Source organism: Haliotis rufescens, unplaced genomic scaffold (genome assembly GCF_023055435.1).
Source record: "Haliotis rufescens isolate VD_foot unplaced genomic scaffold, xgHalRufe1.0.p SCAF_9, whole genome shotgun sequence".
NCBI lineage: Eukaryota > Metazoa > Mollusca > Gastropoda > Lepetellida > Haliotidae > Haliotis > Haliotis rufescens.
Window position 1 is genome coordinate 24895241 of NW_025964383.1, and position 26730 is coordinate 24921970.

Genomic DNA, 26730 nt, shown 5'->3' on the forward strand with positions numbered 1-26730 from the left:
GCAATAATGTAATGAATACTTCAAAAAGAGTGATTTCTGGTATGATTTAATGATTAAAAGTGCATGATAGACCAATCCTGTAAATTCCTCAAAATGTGTGTTTTCTGGTCTGTTTCACTCTAATGAAAGGTAAACAGGTAACTATTGCTTGACTAGCCAACCTTGACTAATCCTGGTATAACCCGGTTGACAATTGAGATGTGTGACAATTGGGAGGTTGCCGTTGATATGTTGCATGGATCGAAGCTTGTCTGTTGTTTTGCCTTTTTTGAGCACGTAAACAAATAATGAGTGAGTGAGTGAGTTGGGTTTAAGGCCGCTTTTAACAGTATTTAAGTTACATCGCGGCGTGTCAGCTTAATGTCGGAGGAAAGCCCGAAGTAATGCAGACGTTTACCACTTCGGTGAAACCCACGAGCACGGGTATGGTGCTGACAAACCTTGAAACATAATTGGGGCGAACGGGATTCGAACCCACAATCATAGGTTTCTGGCGTGCCCAAGGGACGCAACTCTGCACAGCGAATCGCGGCGCCTTAGATGACTGGGCCCCCATGTTGGGTGAATTTTAGGTAAAGGGATCCTTTTCTACTTCCATTTTCTCGGATACGTCCTTTATTTAAGGTTTCTCGTTTAACGTTTTAGTGAATTGCAGAGTTTGTCTGTTCTTTAATGTGTTAGTACTAACTCATGGTACTCAACCGATTAGGGTCGGTCGGGTAGCCTAGTGGTTAAAGTGTTCGCTTGTCACGCCAAAGACCCGGGTTCGATTCCCGACATGGGTAAAATGTGTGAAGCCCATTTCTGGTGCCCCTCGCCGTGATATTGCTGGAATATTGCTAAAAGCGGCGTAAAACCATACTCACTCACTCACTTAACCGATTAGGGGCGGTCGGGTAGCCTAGTGGTTAAAGTGTTCGCTCGTCACGCCAAAGACCCGGGTTCGATTCCCGACATGGGTACAATGTGTGAAGCCCATTTCTGGTGCCCCTCGCCGTGATATTGCTGGAATATTGCTAAAAGCGGCGTAAAACTATACTCACTCACTCACTTAACCGATTAGGGGCGGTCGGGTAGCCTAGATTAGAAACATTTTATTTCAATTCGGAGCCGAGCGCCGAGAAATGAAAACAATTCAGAAACAGTTAACAACATAAATGTGTTGAACTCAAGGGACTTGAGAAAAGTGCGAGTTATTTGTTCAACACGCCCGAAAAACGTTATTCACACCACCAGAACGTAATGGCATGATAAGGAAGTTCGACACAGAGTTCAATTGTATGTCCTCAATATACATGTAATCAAATCGAAATAGTATACCACAATGGATATCGTTGAGGTATAACTGTCACTGATCACGTGCTAACCGCTAGGCTGCTATGACGTGATGCACATGAGAATGAAATAATAAAAATGTACAAATACACATACTTACACAGACGCACGCGCATGCACACATACACATGCGTACACACACATTCATAAACACACACACACACACACACACACACACACACACACACACACACACACATATATATATATATATACACACATATACACCGGATGGATACTTCCCAGTCACTAAAGTTTACATTGATGTTCATGCATGCGTTGGATAGACAGACAGACAAAAAAAAATTATGTTTCACTTCTGTACATACATAAAACAGCTTTGTACAACTTGACATAGATAGAATGTACAGAACCATTCAATAGAATTATGAGAGACAAATTATCATAAAATTTATACATAAATGATATAAAGATGATATAAATAGTTATCCATATAAAAGATGCCTTCTACGATTAAGAATTAAAAAGCAGACTTTGGCAAGTATAAAACACAGAATGGAGTCACTGAAAATTAACCAAAGTTTGTCGATATCAGGTATATCTAAAACATTATAAGATTTAGCAATACATTCCTTAAAAAGAGTTGCCCTGATATCGTCATATAATACGCAGTGAAACAAAACATGGACCTCGTTTTCTACGCTGTCATTACAGTGAAAACATGTTCTATTGTGGACAGGTACACCTTCGTACCGACCGGTTTCCACTCGAATAGGAGCCACGCCACATCTAAACTTGGCTAGTGCCGATCTATAGTTTCTGGCCATCTTATTTGAAACATAGTATTCTGTCCCATATACTTGCTTGCAACATCGGTACATTCTCAATTTATTAAGCCCATTTCGCCCCTCTTCCTTTCTTAACATATCACTCCAACGGGGAACATATTCATTCATACACCATTGTTCCACCTGTGTAAAAACAGAAAATTTATCCGTAAAACCTGTTGCGTTAAACAGATGTCCTAAATCCATATTACTAAACTTCTTTCTTATCCTATCATTCCATTTTTTACAACCATTGACAGCGTATCTATCAGCCCCCTTCAACACGTGTTTGTTTAACCTACTAGACATATTCTTCAGGCGACACCATTGTCTTGCTACACTTTTCAACTGTCTGACAACAGGCGGTCACACGGGGTCATCTAGAGAGTAACCGCGCCTTTTCGGAATCAATAGCAGTCCTTTAGTGTTCGCGATCGCTGAGCAATTCGCTCGAACGCAGCGACAAGCACACGCGGGGGGTAAGTAGATCAACAATAACAATAACACTGATGATCCGACCTAGATTTTCAGCGAAACAATCTGGGCCAGGTAAGATATTTGCTCGTGGCGGGGCGGATAATATGTTGCTGCATGCGAAGGGCTATAACTGAGAATACACAACGGAAAGTTAACAGAGTGTATGTCGCGATGTTGTGCAATATTTAATGCAGCGCGATTTTTTTTAATACAAACCATGCATACGTGCATATTACCACAACGCAGAAGACGGTCGGTACATCAGCACATGAACACTATCGTCCTCTACTACACACATAGAGTTCGTTTTGAGGGATCTGACTGAAGGTAACACATGTTTATTACAAGGCGAAGGCCTTTGCGATCACATTCACGCTGTTGCGTTTTGATGTTACAAACCCGCAATACGTCCATGAACGATGGGATCAGAAACGTTGTTTTATCGCTATGCAACGTACACGAATACATATGTGCCTTTCGAATTCGAGATTATCATATTGTGTAATCCAGTAATTAATTGCAGAGACAGTGTATATGTTAATGAAACATTGTTATTTGAACAATCAAATTTACATTGAACACTTAATGACCCTTCATGCAATTGAAAAACGCCAGCTATCATAATTGTTTTATATTCGAAGCTTTGATAGGGGTTATAGTTTTCGCTCAAAGCTCAAAACTCGTGTTCAAATGTCTACATGGCCTAATTCTCGTACCTGGCATCCGCTGCGGTTGTGTTTTGGGCTGTTGCAACACAAAACTTAAATCTACTTTGTCTCACAATACTCGTCGTAAGAGGCGACTAACGGGTGGGGGTGGGTGATGGGGGGGCGGGGGGGGCCGAAAAGTCGGGCCGGGCCGGGCCAGTGGGTCATACTAAAAATGGATTGCAGAATAATAAAATGAGATGTACATATCTAGGCAGATTGCAAATGTCCACAATCGTAGTTTTACTAATTTAATTGAGTTTGCATCAAAATGCATGTTCAACAATGTAATTAATTGATAATTATAACTACATATCAAGAGTCCTCGTCGAAAAGTCAGTGTCTTGACTGTGTGTTTTCTTTGATAAGATTTCTCACCGACCTTAGCGTGTAGGAGTGTGATGTCCTGGGCAGGAAATGACAGTGTTTTGACTACTCTTCTTTCATTAATGAACGTGTTGGGCAATCCTAATTAACCTTTACTAATTCATGTTAAACCCACACAGGATGTTTTCTGAAAGTGGATATTCGCGAATGTCATAGGGTTGACACGACACGTGTTAATAACAGGTACTTCTACTAAACATACTTTAGATCTATAGACTAGTATTATATCTACCTAAATACCACTTTTTAGTGTTTCAGATCGTGGTATTTAAAGAAAACAGGGTGCTCAAAGTGAAGCCGTTTTCCCTCCACATTCTCAACATAGTCTCTATCAAAAGTGTTTGGCTTGTGTTGGGTCCGACTTGGCCCGGGCTGTCAAAATCAACTTTATACACACAGGTGTGTCATCAAATGTGTTCACAACTATAGATTAGTATAATATCTACCTATATACCACTTTATAGTGTCACAGTAAATCGCATTGAAAGAAAACTGATCCGTTACAATCAAACACTTTTACTGTATTTTCTTAAGAACATGTCTGTCAGAAGTGTTCGGTCCGACTCTGTCCGGGCTGTTAAAACCAACTTTTAACACACAGCTGCATCAACAAATGTGTTTACATGTATTGATTAGTTTTATATCTACCTATATACCACTTTATAGTGTCTCAGATCGCGGTAGTTAAGGAAATCAAGGTCCTGTCGAAATCAACTTTAATCAGTACATCGCAATTAAAGTAAACTGATCACTTTCACTATATTTTCTTAAGAAAATCTCTGTCCGTTTGTTCCGACTTAGCCCGAGCTTTCAGAAAGAGCACGGATCAGGTCTGATGGCAGCTGTTTTTAACCTACTGATCATAGATGTAGCCCATCATGCGCGATAAAGTCCTTTCTCACTGTACCGGTTGACACGAATTCAGGGTGTCCTACTACATTAGTCGATCTGCTTCAGAAAGGTGTTTTAGACCTTCGTTTCGGGCGTAGGCCTTCTGGTTCAGGGCATCGTGGTGTGAAATGCCCTGGTCATGGCGCCACCTGTTCCGATCTCTCGGGTTGACTACGGAAAGAATACCACAGCTCTGTAGGAACATAAATATCTTAGACGTTATTAACAACCAAAACTGTACTTTTCTGGTCAAGAGAAACAAATCGGACGAACCTATTATATAATAATATGTTGTCATCTGACAACGTTATGGACTATGTCCGACGGTGCATTGCAAGGTCATCTTAAGAGCCGGTAATTTACAAGCAAATATTGGATTGTGTTTGACAGGAGATGATGTGATATACCGTTGGTTCCGTTCCCTTAAAAGCCAAGCAGTTTGGTGAAGTTGTCCAAGACTTGTCTGGGCGTACTGGGTATGTAAGCCAGGTCATTGATCCCAACATGGACAATGACGAACTGAAAACAATGTTAAATAACGGTAACATCAGAAGTATCGTTTACTGAAACCCAAACGTATGGTACGTTTTGGGAAATACACACACTCTATCTGTCATCAAAACCGGTTTCAATTATCATTGTGCTGAGTTTATTATGACTGATTCTTCATTACTACGTGCGTGGAACAGTCCCTTTAACGGGCAAAATGTTACTTCCTTTAACTGCTAAAAGATATGATATGAAGACGTCTCCTACCTTAAACCTTTCAATGTCCAGAGGAGATCGGGAACGTCAGCCACCTTGGCTCCTGATCTCGCCACAATGCCTTCTTTTTCCTTGTGCCGTCCAAGATATTTTTTCAAAGGAGTCGCCATCACGTACATACTAGTCATTGTCAGATCGTGATATTTGGAACAGGATGTCAGTGTTTACTTACTTACTTAAATCAGGAATTTAACGTACTCTTTCCAGCGCATGCGTATTTCGCGCACGGGCCCGCCAGGCCATTTGGTGTTTGGTCGAAAAGGGTATGTCCAAAAAGGTTAGCCAATTAGCCAATGAGAAGCTAAGAATTAGGGTTAGGTGATAAACAACTTTCATCCTGGATCCAGAATGAGACAATACTCTTGATCCAGCATTATACTTTACATAGCTCTGACGTCATAACCATTCAGATGAATGAAATTCATATGAACTTATAGATAAACAAAACCAAATGTCAATCTAATTGACATTCGCTTAAAACCACAAACGTTAGAATACTGCCACCAGCCATCAATATTTTTTACAACCTTTTTATGACTTATACGTTATTTTTATTCTTGTTTCACCTTTAAACCATAAAATATAAAACAACATGTTACATCCAATAATTGTAAAATAGATATGTACAAAGAAACCAAGTTCAGACATTAAAATACCATCCAAATGTCACTGCTACACACTACACCCCTATCAATAAATGACGCTCCCGTCATCTATCAGTTATCTTTGATGACGGATAAAAGAACATCTGATACCTTAGAAGGCAATGTGTCGAAAGTTCCACTGGTTGCCAGATGTTCCAGAAATCTTGCTTTCTCCAGCCAGTGGTCGACCTGTTTGTGACATTACAAGCTCACCACCAGTTTGCCATGCAAGTTCCTTGTAACTCTGTCTGATCGTCAGGGCCGACTTGGCGGAATATGTTGCACAGGAGCTCGAGTCCTTGCGTCGTTTTATACTCCAGATGTCTCAGGACTACTTTTAGTCTGTTTCAAGATTTTCTGGCATGACGTCCGTGACACTTGTAACATCAGTGACGTGGTCTACGTCAGCAGTGGCAAGATCTGTGACATGAGCACCATCTGTTGCAATGCCATCGGCAGCATCGGAGACATGGGTGATATCCGCAAGATCCGAAACGACCTTAACATCCATGACATCTTGATCTTCAGTGACCAGTGTGGACTCTGATTCTGATGGAGAATCACCAGTACGGTCAACTTCCACTGATTCAGTTTCTTCCTCAGTTCGATCTTGTACAACATCTTCACCTGTGGATGTATCACTGGCTGAAGAGACAGAATCAATATGAGGAGTAGATGAAACTGACAAAATAACCTTGTCATGGTCATCATCCTGTTCCAGTATGTCATCTGGTTTGTTTGTCACAGTTTGAATCTCAGTTCTCTTTCTTAGTTTTGGTTTAGGTCTTACGGTTTCTGTAGAAACACTTCCAATAGGGAGGAGATGATTCCAATGCAAAGTTCTAATTCGACCCTCTCCATTCTCTTGCTCCACTACAAACACAGGAATGTTGGGGTTAGGTGTCCTTGGACAATATATGCATCCTCCTACCACCGGTCTGCCATCTTCCCGAGGCAAGTGAGTTAACTGACTATAAAAGTCCGTTTCCGCCCTTGCCGAACTAGGCTGGTATTACAGAGTTACATTTTGGCTGGACTAACGAGTCTATGCATAGTCCAATCAAAATCTCGCACCGAAATCGAAATCCGGTTCGTAAAGTGTCATGCAGATTTCGGTCGACTGCAGGATTTGCAAAGCATGTGCACCGCTGGCTCGTCGTCAACAGATATTTTCTAAATCTTTTCATGTTTTTAATCAAGGTGCTCACGTGATTTGATGCACTTCGCCATGTAAGACTCGTTTTATCACAATATAGATCTTGATTATCGATCAGATCGTCTTGACAGGGCGCCACCATTTTGTTTGAAACAAATGCAAGTGATATGATAAGTGGAATCTAATTGGTCCATAGGAGAGGCTTAGAAGGGACATAACCGGTAATAGCCACTGGTGGCGCTACGATCGAGCCCAGGAATTCCAGCCTAGGTCGGCAAGGGTGGAAACTGGACTTTTAAAGTCAGTTAACTCCCTTGCCTCGGGAAGATGCCGGTCTGCTAGCTTATGTTTACCTTCGAAGGCAAGAGCTTTCACCAGCACTCTATCGCCAACATGAACAGCTGCTCCTCTTGCTTGCTGATCATAGTTCTGCTTTTGTTTTCTCTTAGACTTCCTGGTGGTGTTAGTGGCTAATTCATATGATTTCTTTAGTCTGTCACGCAGAGACTTTGTGTATGATTGTAACGACTGGTTGGCATGGTCTCTGTCAATTCCAAATGCAAGGTCTATCGGCAACCTTAGATGACGTCCAAACATTAAATAAAAGGGAGAATGACAAGTAGTTTCATGTTTGGTACAATTGTAGGGATGAACTAGAGGAGAAACATGCATCCTCCAGTCCTTCTTTTGATCAGGTTCAAGGGTGCCAAGCATGTTCAAAAGTGTCCTGTTGAAGCGCTCTGTCTGACCATTACCCATAGGATGGTACGGTGTCGTTCTAGACTTCTTCATTCCAGTCATTGTCCTCAATCAGACGACTTTCGAAGTTTTCACCTTGGTCCGAATGGATTCGGGCTGGTAAACCATAATGTACTACGAAGTGGTTAAGAAATGCTTCTGCTGTCGTACGGGCTGTCATATTTCTTGTTGGAACAGCCTGAGAATTCTTAGTGAAGTTATCAGTAATTACAAGGATGTGCTGATAGTTCCCCTTCTATGTTTCCAAAGTGAGAAAGTCCATAGCAACTAATTCCAATAGATATGTGGTCTCGATATTCACTAAGGGAGCTCTGGTATTTGTTGCTGACTTTCGGCGTAAACATCTCTGGCATTCCTTCACCCACTTCTCAACTTGACTTGCCATTCCAGGCCAGTAGAATTGCTCTCTTACCAAAGCCAATGTTCTATCCCACCTTAAATGACCGTATCTTCATGAAGATTCTTGAGAACTTGGGAACAGAGATGATAAGGAAGTACCAACTGTTCTTAAAGTTCATCATCCATGGTAGTCACTCTGTATAGCACACCTTGTTTGAGTTTAAGGTTGTCAAATCTGCGAGAAAGGGATGTAAAATTCACTGGATTGCATGTAATCATTTTTTGGCCTTTGTCCTGTTCTGACCCATTTGATGACATCTGCAAGTGTCGGATCACAAAACTGTTCACGTCTCCAATCCTTTGGAGACATGCTCTTCAGGTCATGACCTGTATCACCAACATCTACCGACTCTGAGGACATGCTTAAACACTCAACATAATTTGGTGCTGAAACAGACTGACAGATAGCCTTGACAGATTCTGAGGAAATCTGATTATCTGCGGGCTCTGTTGCATGATCTCCTGGAATCCGCGACAGCACATCTGCATCAATATTCGATTTTCCAGGTCGGTATTTGACATCAAAATTGTAAGCTGACAAGGCAGCTAGCCATTTGCTACATCTATATATACTGAACAACAAACGATCCTTTGACATTGAATAAGATTTAACGCTAAGTTATGTTTTTTAACAAATCTGAAACAATTTTGGTTTGCAACAGATAAAAGACTCCTGTAAGTGTTCAAATGGTTTAATTTGCCATACTGACTTCAGAAAATGCGTGATTTCATAAAAAAAAACATGAACATGCCAAAATTTACAAATCAATAGCGTGTGTGTCCACCTCTGGTTGCGATGCAAGCAACACTATTTCGTCTCATGGAATGGACCAGGCGTCGCACAAAGTCCTGTGGGATATCTGTCCATATCTGCTGGAGCATGTTTCGAAGTTCCTGGAGTGTCTCTGGAACACGTGGTTGACGTCGAAGGCGCCGATCCATCTCATCCCACATGTGCTTGATTGTTGAGAGATCAGGGGAGCGAGCCGGCCAGGGGGTGAGATTCACGTTGTTTTGTTGAAGAGAATCTTGAACAAGTCGAGCAATATGAGGCCGGGTGTTGTCATGTTGAAAGGTGATGCCTGGGACATGACGACGCAAAAGCGGTAGAACAACAGGGCCGATGATCTCGTCGTGGTAGCGCTGTCCATTGAGATTTCCCTCTACCACTATCAAACGGGTCTTCTGTCTTGCTGTAATCCCACCCCATACCATAACTCTGCCGCCCCCGAACCGATCTTCTTATATGACACAATGATTGACGTAACGTTCACCTCGACGTCGGTACACTCGAATCCGTCCATCGCTGTGACTGAGGTGAAAACGAAACTCGTCAGTGAATAGAACTTGTCCCCACTGCGTGTCTGCACCACTGTAGACCTGCTTGACGGTGGTTTCCTGTCAAAATGGGACGTCTGGTGGGTCTTCTGGCGACAATCCCTGCACATCTGAGGCGACGACGTACGGTTTGTGAAGGTATTCGTCGAAGGCCAGGGAAGTACTTGCAGTCACTGTTGCTGGCTGGAATCGATTTCGTAGGTGTGTTGTTCGAATCCAGTTGTCTTGTCGATTATTGGTTACGCGTGGACTGCCACTCCAAGTATGGTCTCTGATTGCATTCGTCTGTTGCCAACGTTGCCATAAACACCAAATGGTGTTTCTGTGTACGTTAAATTGTCTTGCAACATCACGTTGACTCGATCCTGCTTCAACCATACAAATGGCTCGTAGACGCTCATTTTCAGACAGGCGTGACATTTCGTAATGTTGAATAATTGCGTAATTTTGTTGTTTTTCTGAGTGGTTTTGTCAGCACGATGCAAAACAATGCATATGGAATTCCATTAACGCACATGTTTTTATACCCATTCTTGGGTAGTGAAATGCATGGGGCTTGCATAAAAGTCACTTTTTGCATGGAATACATGCTTTTCTGTAGCGGTTGCGTTTTTGTGACTTGATCCCATACATCTTCTTCAATATTGAAAAACCAAACTTTTCTTGTTTGAAAAATACGCTAAAATAGTGGTGTCACAGGAACTTTGTAGTTGAGTATATATAGCAACTTTATTTTACATTCGTACATTTACTCATACATTTGAGATGGACAGCTACTCGAACGAAAATGAACAGAGCAGCCAAGGATAAAAATGAAATTATATCAATATTAGAAAATAGAAACCATATCAATACAAAAACAGAAATTATGTGAATACCAAACTCACCATAGATATGTGTACCCTACTCACGCACAGGAGTCCCAAAGACGGACAGGTCAGCCGAAATTGCATAGGCAGAAGGCGACCTCTTAAACACTATATGCAACAACATTTACGTTCGTGATGTTTAGGATGTTTATTTTATAGACCCGGGCTGTCGATCCGACAGGTAGAAAGGTATGCAGGATGCAAAAGGAGGTACTGCTCGTAGAAAAAAACAAGTACAGTACAGAAACTGAAGTAGGTTGTGCAGGTTTTATCATCTTTGTTCATCAGCCTCAACAAATGCGTAAGTTATCAATGAAACTGTATGCTATAAACTACAACTAAAAGCTTGGGACAGCTAATTAAGGGCAAATGGTTGATTGATTACGCAACACCTACTTTATTGCAAGTACACAAGGGGCAATTAAGCAAGCTGAGTACAGGTGTAATTTGGATTAATTCCACACTTGCATTTTCGGACGATGAGACACAAGACTTGTAGTTCAGCTAAAACGTTTCTCCATTTAAATTCAGTGTAATCGAACATTAAAATTAGCGTATTGTAAGACGATGCTTGAACATTAATGGTATCAACTCAAGTACTTGTGCTATTTGAGTAACAGTTCTACGATTGATCTAATGTTCAACATTGAAGGTGAGGTGGGGTGAAATAGGGTTTTACGTCGCGTCCAAGATTATTGCACTTATAAAAAGACCTGCTTGTACTAGTCCGGACTGATGCCGATTCATAGTGCTAGCTCACTGAGATACCATGCCGCAGTTTAACATGAATACCCCACTCAGACACAGTATACGGACTCCGGGCCAACCAGTCCTTGTTTTAGCCCCTTATTGCCGAGCGCCAGACAGGGTAAAAAAAAGTACCATCTTTTAACGTATTTTGGAATGACGCGGTCGGGGATCGAACACCGGACCTTCCGCTCGCCGGGCGGACGCTCTACCACTAGACCACGGAGGCGATCCTCAACATTGAAATATGATATTAACATGTCTTAACCAGTGGTACGTTATGAATAATTCTCAATTGTAAACAGTATGCGTTTGTTCTATGAGTACATGTGAATCATTTGTGTAAATGCATTCTCAACCTTTACAGGTAAATTCATAATTCCATTTTAGTTACCTTCTGATATTATAATTTGCGTTCGGTAAAGAAACCGTGTTTCCGTCAGACAAGGGTCTGCAGCTGATGTTTGAATAAATATTGCGTAAAATGTCAAAACATAATTGCGAAAGTTAAAACACATGTTTAAAATTCACATTACAATATATATACATGTGACCCCTGAAAGATTTTTTTAAACATTTTTTAGAAATTCAAAACACGTTTGACTTAAGATCATAGCTTATGGCACCATATAAACATGCCAAAACTTCAACACACTTTACCTGTTGTTGGAATAGCTACAAAACGTACACTACGACGAGATCAAACAAGGTGTACAAGCTTATATTAATCTCGTGAATGGGGAAGTCAAATGCATTTACTCACTTAATTTGGGATTATAAATAAAGTAATAACTAATAAATGCTGGTTGGGTAAAGGGGGTTGTGTTTTTTTGTAACACAGGAAGTGGAATGGCATGTAGTAAATACATTGTACTAACAGTGTAACAATTAGAAGCCAACAACTTTTATGTTTTGCCTCAACGCAACCTGCAGCTGCCAGTATCTACTTACTTGGAATAAGCCTTTCCCTCGTTTCTTTCAATTAACAACGACTAATTTCATACGAGGGGGTCAGTGATCTAAAAAACAATAATTAGTTTTCATAGACACAGACACATGTGGTGTGGTGTGGTCTGGTCAGTAACTGACCACCAGCTACTGACAAATGTCAATATGCCGGGTCTGTAAACTGACCATTACAATGATCGAACGATGTGTGACGTCTACTATTCAACTGACCCTTTATGACCATTTATACATTAAAGTATTCGTTTTCTACCGAGGATTTAAGATTGGGAAGCCTCTAAACATGTAAGTTTGTTTGGGGTTTGTTCAATCACATTTAGAAGTATACGGTTATGGTGAAGGCGAAACAACTATTACTTTGAGAGTTAAGAGTGGACGTGGAGTGGCTTCACTTTGTATAGATATAAATACTTTTGATGAAACATCTGTGTGTTTAAAGTTGATTTTGACAGCCCAGGCCAAATCGGAACGAACGCAAGCCAAACACTTCTGATAGAGGCTATGTCGAGTATGAAGAGGGATAAGGGCTTCACTTTGAGCACCTTGTTTTCTTTTAATACCGCGATCTGTGACACTATAATGTGGTATATAGGTAGATAAAATACTACTCGATAGATGTAAACACATTTGTTGATACATCTGTGTGTTTAAAGTTGATTTTGATAGCCCGGGCCAAGTTGGACCCAACACTTGTGAGTCTGTTGAGAGTATGAGGAGACGGGGTCTACTTTAACCAACGTGTCTGCTTTAAACACGATGAACAGTGATGAATTATAAAGTGGTATTTACTTAGATATAGTACTATCCTATAAATGTAAACGCTATGCCGACAGATTGAAATTTGTATTAAGGCAGCTGGAAGTATTTGATACGTTTTAAATTTCAATTACTCCGAATCACTTAATGATGGTGCACGCTTTTGGTTTGTGATTGTTCATTAATGTCATGTGTGTGTTGCATCAATAATATGTAGATACGATCGCCGATAATGGGGTAATTAGCCAATAAAACTTTTGCCCGTCTTGGCCCGGCACGGCCCGACTTTTAGGCAGTCCCAACTAACGGAATCGTGTGGTCAGGCTTGCCTACTTGGTTGATGCATGTCATCGTATCCCAATTACGTACATCGATGCTCATGATATCAATCACTTGATTGTCAGGTCCAGACTTGATTAACAAAAGACCGCCGTCACATAGCTGGAATATTGCTGTGTGCGGCGTTACACAACAAACAGACCCAAACAATATAGTCATGTGCATGTCCTGTATTCTTGCATAATAATAATTAACAAACAACATTGACTCTCTCACTTACCGTTTGTAGTATTGACACACATAAACTACTTATGTTTAGACCCCTATCAGAATAGGAAAGTGGTGATTATATTGTCAAGGGTGATTAGGTTCTGAGACCATTGTCTCGGCTTGTGTAAATCGGACTCGTTTATATCATGTGATATAGATGTAATAATAAGAAGTGTTGCATGAAACAAACAAACAAACAAACAAACAAACCACAGAGCTCGAGGGACAACCGTAATGTTCCTGGAATAATTCTTTACTTTTTAGAAACGAGACAATGAAAACACCAAAAGAAGACGTTGATCGTGGATATGCCTGGGTGGTTCTTGCTGCCTGCTTTGCCATTGAGGTTCTCTATGGCGCTTTGATCTGCTCTGTTGGGGTGATTACACCGGCGATTCTGGAGGAGATTGACGGTGATTTGGTCAAAGTGTCCTGGATAGGATCAACTCTGTTGGGGACATTTACAATGTGTGGTGAGTTGATTTTTTATCTTAACGATTCAACGTTGATATTGTATGTGTTGGCCCACAATTATACACCGAGGTCAATGAACAGATGCATCAGGTATCAATGTGATGTCATAGCAAACGCAACATTTGGAAGATATTGGTATATCCCGTCCTACCATATATGTCAATTTGGGGACATATATAATGTGTTGAAAGTTAAATTACTGCAATGTTATGACTGGGTAGGAGTGAGTGAGTGAGTGAGTGAGTTAAAGCTTAACGTCACATCGGCAATATTTCAGCCATATCGTGACGATACTAGGTAGGAAGTACATGTATGTCGTTCCACAATCCTACATTTACTTCTGAGTGATTGAGTGAGTGAGTGAGTGAGTGAGTCAATATCATGGTCACATCGGCAATATTTCAGCCATATCTCGGCTAAAGCAATTTATACATTAAGTAAACACCAATTTAGACTATGTAAGAACCTGTCAGCAAAGGACAGTAAAATTACTAGACTTATCACAGATATCTATTTTTAAAACTGGTATGTGGCCATCAAAAGCTATCACTAAACAGAACAATACATTGTGAAAAGGGGCTATAGATCGCCAGCAGCTGAAGGTAGATCACTAAACTAGAGACCAAGGTGACTTACCGTACCTAAGCTACCTACATGGACCCCAGCAGGATTAACACCACCCCTACAGCCGCTGGCTATTGTATGCAAGTTTAGCCATCAATAAAAACTAACAAATATACTACGATTAAAATCGTGGTAGGCCTACATTTACTTTGAATTATGTGGAACTTACGTACCCTTTCTGTGGGACAATAGTTTTACAGTACTTTAACCCCCTTCGAGGATACAGACACTGACAATCACAGTTGCTAATTTAATCTACCAAATTTAAAACAACATTTAGTTATTTTGCAAAATAAATTAATCCAAATGTTTCAAACAATTCTATTCCTTTTAAAAAAACAATGATTAAATGAGAACTAATATTATTAAAACGATTCTTGACATATGAAGATTTGAAATATTTATCCCTTGTGATGGCAAAATCAACACAGTCAAGCAGGACATGCTTGACCGTGATTCTCTCATCACAAGGGATACAAAATGGAGGATCCTCACCTTTCAGTAAATAATCATTTGTATACCTGCTATGGCCAATACGACATCGTCGCATCATTAAATCTGGACTGACAACCCAAGTAGGTGTAACCGATATTTGGTTTAATTTCATGTAATTTATTGATATCAACACCATCCTTGGATACATCAGTAAACATATATTTGTACGTGTCATATTTATTTCGCTGTTGGTTGTATTCTTGTTGATAAATGAGTGGATTAGTTTATGTTTTCTTCAGTTGTCTTAATGTCACGTCTACCTCTGGCTTTATCAGTTGCCAAGGAGGCGAAGCCAAAAGACGATAAGGAGAAATATTATCAAGGTTTATAGTTGCAGAAGAAATGGCTGTTTTATTTTCTTATTCCAAGAGGGGGAATAAGAGAGGATTTCTTTTGGTAAAATTCCCCATAGAGGGGCTGAAAACGCAGTCGTATGCAGGATCAGATCGATTTGAAGATAATTTAGTGATATACTGTAAAGATAATTTTATACGTCGGAGTTTAAGCGATGGCTCGTCAGCCTCTACATATAGACTATTCATTGGAGTTGTTCTAAAGGATCCCAGGCAAAGTTTAATCTTTGATGGTGAAAAGAATCAAGAATTTTAAGATTACTTTTGCATGCTCCTCCATAATCGAGTTTTGAATGGATGAGAGCCCTATGTAGTTGGAGGAGGGTCTTCTGATCACCTCCCCACTTTGAATTTGAAACGACTTTTAATAAGTCGAGCGCCTTCAGACATTTTGCTTTGAGGTAGTTTATATGGGGTTTAAATGTCAAATGGCTATCAAAAATATGACCTAGGAACTTGGTTTCCTTTACAATCTTGATAGGCGTGCCATCCAAATATAGTTCATATGGCCTATGTTCTCGACAAAAATGTATACAATTGGTCTTGGCTTTAGAAAATTTAAAGCCATTTTCTCGCGACTAAATTTGAATTTTATTTAGACATAATTGTAATTGTAATGTGTCGTATGCTTTTTCTAAATCGAAAAAGATAGACACTGCATGCTGCTTGTTAATAATGCCATTCTTAACGAATGACTCCATTCTAACAAAATGATCAACAGTACTTCGATTTTTCCGAAATCTACACTGAATATTAGTAATTAATTTATAAGATTCCAAGTAACATGTTAATCTATTGTTGACCATGCGTCCCATGGTTTTGCAAACGCAGCTGGTCAATGAAACAGGCCTATAACTTGTGGGATCAGTATGATTTCGTCCAGGTTTTGGTATAGGAACAACTATGGCATCACGCCATGAAGACAGAAAGTTCCCAGATGTCCAAATGTCGTCAATATAAATAGAAGGGTTTCTAAACATGTTTCTGGTAAGTGCTTGTATAACATGACATGTATAACATAACATGTATAACTTATAACATGGAATGTATGACATAACATGTGACTTATAACATATAACCTATAACGTGTAACATCGCGTGTAACGATGAACATATTCTGAACCGCAAAAGACACGTCACTATGGATAGATCGTATTTGTCCTGGAAACATACTTTGAGACATATTAAAAAGATGAAACTTGGCCAAACTGATCATCAAGGTTGAAAGTTTCAAATGTTCTTAAAGTGAAACACAACACTAGTCTCTGAGAAAATGGCATCACACGTCAGTATCTCGTGTGTTCGCCATGTGCATTGATGACTGCCGTGCAACGTCGAAACATGGAATGGATGAATCGGTTGATGAAAGCCATAGGCACTTGAGCCCACATTCTGAGGAACGCCTGACACAGTTCAGCTGCAGTTGTCGGCCTTGGTCGGACATCATTCAGCCGTCTTTGAATCTCGTCCCACAGGTGCTCAATGGGATTTAAATCGGGACTAAGGGCAGGCCACTGCATGGTTCTGATGCCATTCTGCTGGAGGAAGGCTCTTTTTGCTCTCGCAGTGTGGGCACGGGCGTTATCATGCTGAAACTCGTGGTTGCGGCGACGTGCCAAATGAGGTATGGCGTGTGGTCTCAAGACTTGACCAATGTACCGAGTGGCTGTGACACCATTGCCTCTCCCTGGACCGATGTTCTGGAAGACCACAGGGCCGACCCTCTGTGCAAGACCAATTCCACCCCACACCATGATGCTCGGACCACCCCACGAGTCTCTCTCAACAACACAAGCATCCGAATAACGTTCCCCACGGCGTCTCTCTCTCTCTCTCTCTCTGCCATCTGCTGTTGAGATACAGTGACGGCTCTCGTCTGAGAAGAGGACTCTTCTCCACTGCTGGTGCCGCCAATGCTGGTGCCGTGTTGCCCACCCGGCGATGGCGTGGTGTCAGAATAGTTCCTCGTTGTAGCCTGTGACATTAGAGGTGCCTGCTCGTCAATCGTCGACGCACGGTGTCCGCACTAATGTGTTGCTGGTGTGTCCCAATGATCTGTCGAGCAGTTTCTGCAGCAGTAACAAAGCGATTGTGAAGATGCTGTCGCACAATCTGACGATCCTGACGTCGGGTGGTGACCCTTGGTCTTCCACTACGTGGTCGGTCATCCGTAGTGTTGGTGCTCGGTACCGTTGCTGGAGCCTGTATATGGTCCTTACGTGGACTTGAAATGCATTGGCTACTTGTCGGGCGGTTTGTCCAGCTTGCAATCGTCCAAGGGCTTGGTGTCGCTGATTTCTTATTAATCTTGGCATTTGGTAGCAATTCATTAACGAATGAATGCTATCCGATCTGGGTGGATTTTTAAGGGGCAAGAAATGGGGGAACGGATGTGCATTTCAATTTGCACGGAACTCACGTGCATCGGGATACCATGGCCGTTGCCGTGATACGTTTGGGCGATCGGTTTTATTGTCATCTGCTTTTTCGGACAAGGTAATGTTAAATATTAGAAACTTTGACAAAAATTACCCAGCTATTTAAATGACACCTTTTTTGCAATGTTACTTGGGGTGACGTTTCTTTTGCGGTTCAGTATATAATATGTAATGTATAACATATAATGTGTACCATGTAACATATACCATGTAATGTATAACATGCAACATGTGTCCAAGAGCGTACGCTTTGTCCTTAGATGGTAGCTCAGAGTGATAACGGAAGACGAAACCCAGGGGTGAAGTTTTAGACGACAGCAGCCATGTATATTGTTGCTGGGTTGAAGTAGGTCGAAAGGAACAGGTTGATAATAACGTGACAGACCGCACACCGGGACCGAGTGGCCAATGTTCCCGCTCTGTTACTTACACATAGGCAAGAAATCGGACGGCGATTCGATGATCTTGTCCCGTCTCTCTGACTGACGATGCCAATCATGCTTTGTAGATAGAGGTATTACTTAACGTGGGGCATTAAGGAGCGCTGGAGATTAAGGGTCCTTCCCGGAAGGGGGTTATGATTAGAGGGGATACGCCTAATGTTTGCTGAATATGTCAAACAGACAAAGGGAATAGTATCTCGGTGCACTTGAAACATATTGGTTGGTTGGTTGGTTGGTTAACGCCGCACTCAGCAATATTCCAGTTATATGACGGCGGTCTGTAGATAACCGAGTCTGGACCAGACAATCCAGTGATCAATATCATGGGCATCGATCCACGCAAAAGGTACTTTAGATAAATGAAGTTTTAAATAAAAGTATTGAAATTGTTTACACTTTTTTAAATAAAAGTATTGAAATGTTTTGCACTATAACACACACAACATGTGAAGTATAGCATGTCACTTTAACATATACGGGGCGTTGGGGTAGTCTAGTGGTTAAAGCGTTCGCTCGTCATAAGAAGACCCGGGTTCGATTCCCCATATGTGTATAAAGTGTGAAGCCTAGTTCTGGTGTCCCCCACCGGGATAATGCTGGAATATTCCTAAAAGCAGCGTGAAACTATACTCACTCACTCACTGTAACATATATCATTTAACATCTAACATGTGACGTATAATATATAACTTGTTCGTAAACATATCACATGTAACATATAGCATTTAACTTATACCATATATCATATAACGTGGCATCCTTGACGATTTAACTATGTATCTAACAACGCGCTGTGGAGCATGGGTCCATTTACGCTTATAACGTTGATTATGGTTACGGTTCTCGGTATGAATTGCTAACAGTAAGTTGCTGTTCAAACAGTATTTATTATTTGCAGGTAAATATGAACAAGAAGCTACATACGCCAAGTCACCACATAATGATAAAAGTGGTTGTGCAGGTGCCGCCCCGGAGCGCCTAGCCAAACCGTAGCCTGTTAAAGGGTGAGCCCTTCCTTTTTCGTCTCTGAACCAAAGCTTATTTAACCAAGGTCACGGATTAAATATTTATAATCAATACCAATACATATAAATAATGAGAAGTGACATCGTTGCACAGCTCGTTCGGATTCGCTGACAGTAAATTTGTATTACAATGATAATGGTACTTGACAAATGGGATCAGCTGTCCTAAGGGTAATGGCAATTACGTGATTCTGAACATACATGACATGGCTACATGGTAATTAACCATTGGAATTATATGTTCAAGCATTGTCGATGTCAAGAATCGGTAGCAATGACATGGTTTTGATGCGCGGGTGCCTTGCTTCATACTGATGAAAGAGATACTTGTACTTCAGACAGACAAACATACAGACAAATGTATTCGGTACTTCAGGCCACCGGCCCATAATACAATGGAAATATATATATATTTGCATACTGGGTAGATTTAATAATGATTTACCGTTCTACACTGTGTTTCTTCTTGCTCTAGAATACTGGTAAAAAATCATAAGAGCATGGAATTCATCTTCTACATGGTTATGTCCCTTTGAAAAACAGAAAGTGCAGAGACGTTCATTATATGGGATGTTGTTGTGACGCCCCAGTTCGACAGCAACTCTGAAATTATTACGTCGGAACATGGCTAAAGTCTACTTCACTTGTGTTGTTAAGGGACACCCGATACACAACAGATCGAGTTGCGCAACGTACACACAATCAGACCAGCAGAGAGTCTACCACTGTCTGGAGTAACACGTGCGCGATCGATTGACATGAGCCATGTTCTGCACACAGGCCAATGTCTTCTATACAATGGCGTATACTACAGTATAAATAACCAATAAGTATTATGAACAAAGAAGTTCAGTTCAGTCGGTGTTTGCATACTATGGAGCGATATGAACATTGTAACAAGTATTTTACCGGATGGCATATATGTGTAGACATGACAAGGATAAAAACACATTTCGAACTGTCAACACACATTGCTTGACATTACCAGAGCCTTGCTGTAAAGCAGTATGAATGTGAAATGAACATGTCATTCTGTTAACGAAGCGTCCTTGTATTAATCGATAACATACTTAGTGTTGAAACGAAAATTACAATATAGACACCTGCAATAAATACCTTCTTTCAGGACCATTCATCGGAATGGTCGAAGGCCGACTGGGACACAGATTGGCCAGTTTTGTTGGTGGCATCCTGATACTTCTGGGACTTACATCCGCATCCTTCTGCAGAACTGTCACCGGATTAATCCTCACGTTCGGCGTCATAACGGGTGAATATTTCCATGAAGTGTACCCAGAAGACATTCAAAATAATACAAAAGTCAGCATATATATATATATTAATAAAACATGGAGCACGGCATACATTGTAGCAGATAATGACATATACTCGTACGTTTTATGAAGTTATCAGCTGAAGTATTGAGGAATCATTATTCAAAAATATCGTATATCAATGACTTGTATATGTATTTTGTAAGAACTATATTTCGTTCCTTCAGGCCTATAACAGCATCAGACAAACTTCGATCGTATGTAAGACGTTTCGTTAGTCATGAGACATGTAAGTTTGTTATGTACTTTGTGTATTTAGTTCGGAATCTGATGAACTCCAGCCCATACCATATTTTGTAGCGTTTGATAACATGCATGCAGTTTTACCTCTTTTATTCACTCACAGAGAATCCGTACTTGACGTATATATTTCCACAGGTTTAGGTTGCGGTCTGGCAGCTAATGTGAGTGGCGTGGCTCCCGGTGACTACTTCAATAAAAGACTACCCGCAGCATATGGTATTTGCATGTCTGGAGGTGCATTAGGACTACTTGTAGTCGGCCCCTTAACTATATTTCTATTAGATCTGTACACCCTATCCGGAACGTTGCTCATTTTGGGTGCCATCGGATTTCATGTGTGCTCAGCTGGAGTTCTAATTAGACCATCGTCAACACTGAAGCCAGAGAAGTCAATTTCGGTGCAACCTGATTGTGAAGATGGGACTGAAGAGTGTGTTGATGCACCTCAAGACCCTGCTGAGCTTAATTGTGTGCCAAAAACAGATGATCCATGTGCACAAAATGAGACTACTGTTACAGTTTTCCTTCAGGGCGATGATGACAGACATACCTGTTCACAAACAGATGATAATGAAGACACAGACGTACGAAGTCCTGACTCTGGTTTTATTACTAAAGAAGACAATTTTAGAGCAGCAAATACAACTGTTGCACCCCTGCTGGAACAGAACTCACGTTCACCAAAGAAAGATTCATGGTGCGGGGCAATACGAGAAAGTGTAACTCTGTTTGGTGCAAATGGATTCTTCCTCTACCTCCTCAGTGTTCTATTTTGGTCTCTTTCAGAAGCTACCTGCATGGTTCATTTACCAAATTATGCCGAATATAAAGGTAGTACACCTGCACAGTCAGCTAGTCTGTTTACTGGAATGGGTGTTTCCGCCCTTTTCTCCGGAATGCTTGCTGGTTTTGCGTCATCTGACAAATCTATCGGAAACATCCTACTTCATGTTGGACTGCAAGGAATGTCAGGGATATCAATTATGATACTCCCTGTGCTATCACATACGTACCATCTCCAAATGGTTGCCTGTGTATTATATGGTACATACAGTCAAGGACCGTACACGTTAGTGAGTCCCATATGTATTGAACTGATAGGCCGATCTAAACTAGCCGTTGCCTATGGAATGTGGTCTTTTGTCTTAGGAATCGGCTTAATGTTTGGGCCACCTATTGCAAGTAAGTAAATTTTGAAATACATTTTTCTCTTAACTACTTTGTGAGTGAATGAACAATTTTTTTTAATTTGATTGTTAGAATAGAACAGCTTTGTCCTCAATGGGCAAACATCTTCAACCGTGTAACCATTATTGAGCTGTACATATAAATATGGAACATATTTGCTGGTTTATGAGCTGTTCAGCCAAAATTTAATATATTGCAATTGAATAAATATTGCTGCAATGTTATTACGATATTAATGTGTATGTTGCATTATTAATTTTAGTAAACTTGAATTCAGGTGTTATCAGCAAAATGTTTTGATAAAAGGTAACCATATTTGTTTCAGGTCTAATTTATGAAAGCAGCGGAGATTATGACAACACGTTTATTTTTGCGGGTAATTGAAAATGATAAAAGAACTATTCTTTGGAAAATGAAAGTAAACGTAGAGATTTGAGTCGATATATATATGGATAATATGCAACATTGAAAAAGTGTTACTTAATGCTTACTATGTTAAACCAGTAATAATAATAAATATCTAGTGCCATTTGGTAATCCTGATAGTTGCATGATCTTCACAGGGAAATGTGAGTCATTTGCTTCCGTACAGTATGTGTCTTGGGCATCATACCGGAACAGACCCGTGAAGATTCCGGGGTAGAATAGGTCCTCAGCAACCCATGCTTGCCATAAAAGGCGACTATGCTTGACGCAAGAGGCGACTGACGGAATCGGGTGGTCAGGCTCACTGACTTGGTTGATGCATGCCATCGATCCTAATTGCGCGGATCGATGCTCATGATGTCAATCACAGACTCGATTATTTTGACCGTCGTCATATAGCTGGAATATTGCTGAGTGCGGCGTTAATCAACAAACAAACATACCGGAACATGCCTTGGTAGTTAAAGGTTATTGACAGTTCATCATGACCTATGTAATATGTATACCTTTGTTCACGCATAATCATTGTCTTCTTTCAGGATGTTGTAACCTCGCCAGTGCCGTCTTTGCCATGTGCATACCTCTGTGCAAAAGGAATATATGAGTGTGTGTGTGTGTGTGTAGTCACGGGACAGATCTGATGCCTTTTGGATGCAAGATTATTGAACGTGATTTCACAATGGACTCTTTCCAAAAGTGAGTTTACAGGCATGCGTCTTCTTAGGGCACAGAAAAGTGTAAAACATGTTTGCCAAAAAGGTTCGAGCTTAAACCTTTTTTCGAGGTGTTGTCCTTTGATGGTCCTTTTCAAGGACCCTTCTAACCTTGGCATAATTAGTGACACGTACACATGTATGTATCTCAACAAGTCATACCACATCTAATGTCAGAGTTGTATATGCAAATATGTATATTTATTTTACAGTTATTGATTTCAATTTTTAAACTGTTGCTTTTGCACTTACACTTGTTCAGTATTCATCTGATATTAAGTAGGGCCAATGTCACGACAAGGGTTGGTTGGTTGTTTGGTTTGTTATTTAATGCCGCTCTATGTATGTTCCAGCTATATGACGGCGATCTGTAAATAATCAAGTCTGGACCAGACAATCCAGTGATTGACATCATGAGCATCGATCCACGCAGTTGGGATACGATGACATGCATTCACGACAAGGGAAGAGTTATCTTTTGTATGCAGTGTATAAGTGATATCCCATGTTTCAGAGCTGATAATGAATACAAAAGTAAAAACATATACAATATTCAATATAACAATTGAATTGTTGAACAACAAACAAACAAAAGTAAAGCTTTCACGTTTTGTGGAAGATGTGTGGCACATATGATGCTCAAGTGACCAAAATGATGTCCGTTGCAATTCCTTACTCTTCCTATTGTCATTTGTTTCCATAGCGTCATCTCAGTAATTAAATATATATTAAAACTAAAATATGTGTCACTTTATTAATTCTCCTCTTCAATGTACATATATCATGTATATGTCATTGCAGATCGAACAAACGTTGCTAAAATATTTAATTTCTTAGAATAGGACCGTTTTTTTCTGTCGGATCTTAACTTGCTTGTACGATGTGTGGGAATCGGAATTACCCCTCCCCCTTGGTTTATCCTCTCACAACCATCTCCGTCTTGCAACTCTCATGCAACTCTACTGGTATAGACTGACCAATGGTGTAATGGTCTTATTGACTTCTGGATCTTCTGTTTAGGAGGTTCAACTTTATAGCCATGTTTAATCAACTAAAGGGGAATAACTCCCAATGATCTACAGTACAGTGCTGGTACAACAACTAGTTATAATAACTGTGTGCATAGCACTCTGGTGGAAAATGCTATAATGTAAACACATTAGATATATTGACTTACTGCTACAACTGGCATCAATCATGCATCCTCTGATCACTGTATTACATTATTCAATATCATGAATAAATTGCTGCATTATTTAAGGTGTATTAATACAGTTCTTGTATGAAGCATTCTCAATATTGGAAGCTTTGTCCAACTGAGCAAAACTTGCTACTTTAACCTTTTGCTCTATGTTGTCTGTTACTTGTACTTGTATCCTTGCTTCTTGAGTAGTATTCACTCCACAACGAGTACCAACAAAGTGAGACAAAAGTATATTCGTTTTACATGTGTCTGGATACTTTTAATGGCTGCGTCTTCGTCTATCTTAAATTTTCCGAATTGTCTAATTTATAACCCTGAACGACAGTTCGTCCCCCACCTTCAAAGTTCTTGTTAAACGCGCAAATGAATTGTTTCTACTGAAAACGCTGAAAAGCTTCCGCAGTCCAGAACTCATTGCAGAAGACATTTTATAAATGTTCAATGCGCATTCACAACGCATCACTGTAAAAAAGGGTTCAGAACCGGAAACGAAGGTACTGATTATATGCACGCGCATCTGTCGTCGATGATGCTATTTTAACCCGATTCAAACACTTATAGACCTTTCGTGGGAACATTATTGTTGATATTTTGCGTGGATCTAAGCCCATCTGTTATTCCGCTCTTCTTGATCACATAACAAACGGATAAACCTTCTGTGTTTTGAATTTTAGTATTTTACTTTGGAGCCGAGCACAGAGGAATGAAAATCTTTGAAAATATGATAATAAAATACAGACGTACAAAACTTGTTAATGTGAAAAAGGCAATCCCCTATCAGGTGGCAATCTGCTTCAACTCTCATGGTGCCGCGGGACTACCCTCACATGCCATACGCATTTGGTGCCACGGGTCCATTAATTGTCCCGTAAATATCCCTTTTCAACTGTGAATTAAGATGTCAAACACTGAGTGCGCAACTCAAAATTGTAACCATCATCACCCCAATCATCTCAGCTTAAACATCGTGTAACTGTATATTTTATACAGTACTACAGATTGCGAAATATGGTGAGATTAGTAAAGCGGTTACCGCTCTTCTTTACCTCTGATTGCCCTGTTGAATTTCAGGCGAATGACCGCGAATTATTTATTATGCAGCCATGCCACATTCACGTAACTATTGTAATATCAAACAGCCAATTTGAAAAAGAAATTGACGCGTGAGTGTGTCATGGCGATTTAGCACGGCGCTAGAGAGGTACCGAGAGTGCGCATTGTCGTTCTGTTTATGATGCTGATTTACAGAAAATAATTAAATCTAAGATTAGGAAAGATATGATCGTTAATATTTAGTTGGTATAGTGTATATTTATAGGCAGGAAGTTCATGATCAACACTTAAACATTGAGTGACAAATTTAGCATTCTCTGGCGTTGACGTTTGCAATTAATACTCATGAAACAAATATAATTATAGATATTATGTTTATCTGTTATTTTTATTTTTTGAAAGACAGTTCAACTGCATCTAAATTGTCGTAGGGAGCGGAGGACCAAACATTTTGAAAAAAGATCCCCAATAGGCGAAATGATCGAGAAAGACTTTACGTCATTGCCACAGCGAAAGGAAGATATGCAAGAAGCGTTATAACGAGGATGTAGCTGTGTTTAACATAATCGTGGCATAAGTCAAAAGATTCGAAGTTACCATGTTGATAACATTAGTGGTTGGCATTACATTGTACGAGGGCTGGCTGATAAGTTCTAAGCCTAAGTGGGATATCTCAATCGGATTGAAACAAACTTTTGCCACCAACAAGTAGAATCAGTTAATGAATCATAGACATAAGAAATGCAACTGTAGTGTTATTATTGTCTTCGTACCAGACCATCTTGTGAACCTACCCATTGAAATCACCAGAAATGGACAAAACTGGCTATTGGGCAGTCATCCAGTACCTGCAACTGAAAGGGCTAACTCCAACACAGATACATGCTGACATGGTCTCCACCTTAGGGGATGATGCCCCTTCCTTTTCCACTGTAAAGAAGTGGGCTGCGGAATTCAAGCCTGGCAAAGAGAGCCTTGACGATGACCCGTGTCCAGCACAGGAATTCGATAATAGCGTGTATAACATAATATATTCGTATAGAAAATAATCACACCCCTCTATGTACATGGAGACAAGGAGTGACATCCGCCATCTTGGTTCTTATTCAAGATTTCGCAGTCGGTTCGAATCACAGCTTGATATCACATGAAATATGAATGTCACTAATTTCAACCGATTGGCA

General features: G+C 40.4%; 1 protein-coding gene across 4 annotated transcripts; it reads left to right on the top strand.

Annotated features, from left to right (window-relative positions):
* Positions 1 to 2528: 2528 nt before the first annotated feature.
* On the top strand, positions 2529 to 24021 carry LOC124127938 (monocarboxylate transporter 12-like). 4 transcript variants are annotated; one of them, XR_007219739.1, is made up of 8 exons: positions 2815 to 2927; positions 13798 to 14006; positions 19259 to 19364; positions 20512 to 20655; positions 21098 to 22144; positions 22476 to 22526; positions 23116 to 23272; positions 23643 to 24021. XR_007219739.1 is itself a non-coding variant. In XM_048391408.1 (6 exons), the coding sequence occupies exons 2-6, from the start codon at positions 13808 to 13810 to the stop codon at positions 23178 to 23180; spliced, it is 1506 nt and encodes a 501-aa protein (XP_048247365.1). In that variant the 5' UTR covers positions 2813 to 2927; positions 13798 to 13807; the 3' UTR covers positions 23181 to 23633. The 4 variants fall into 4 exon arrangements, 1 of the variants encoding a protein (XP_048247365.1); XR_006860090.2 differs by lacking the exons at positions 2815 to 2927; positions 19259 to 19364 and adding an exon at positions 2529 to 2602; XR_007219738.1 differs by lacking the exons at positions 2815 to 2927; positions 19259 to 19364 and adding an exon at positions 2606 to 2672.
* The last annotated feature ends 2709 nt before the right edge of the window (positions 24022 to 26730 follow it).

Coding starts and splice junctions, on each gene's coding strand:
- LOC124127938 (XM_048391408.1), top strand. CDS start 13,808: ATGAAAACACCAAAAGAAGACGTTGATCGTGGATATGCCTGGGTGGTT. Junction 22,145..22,475: donor GTTTGGGCCACCTATTGCAA/GTAAGTAAATTT, acceptor TATTTGTTTCAG/GTCTAATTTATGAAAGCAGC. Junction 22,527..23,115: donor CAACACGTTTATTTTTGCGG/GTAATTGAAAAT, acceptor GTCTTCTTTCAG/GATGTTGTAACCTCGCCAGT.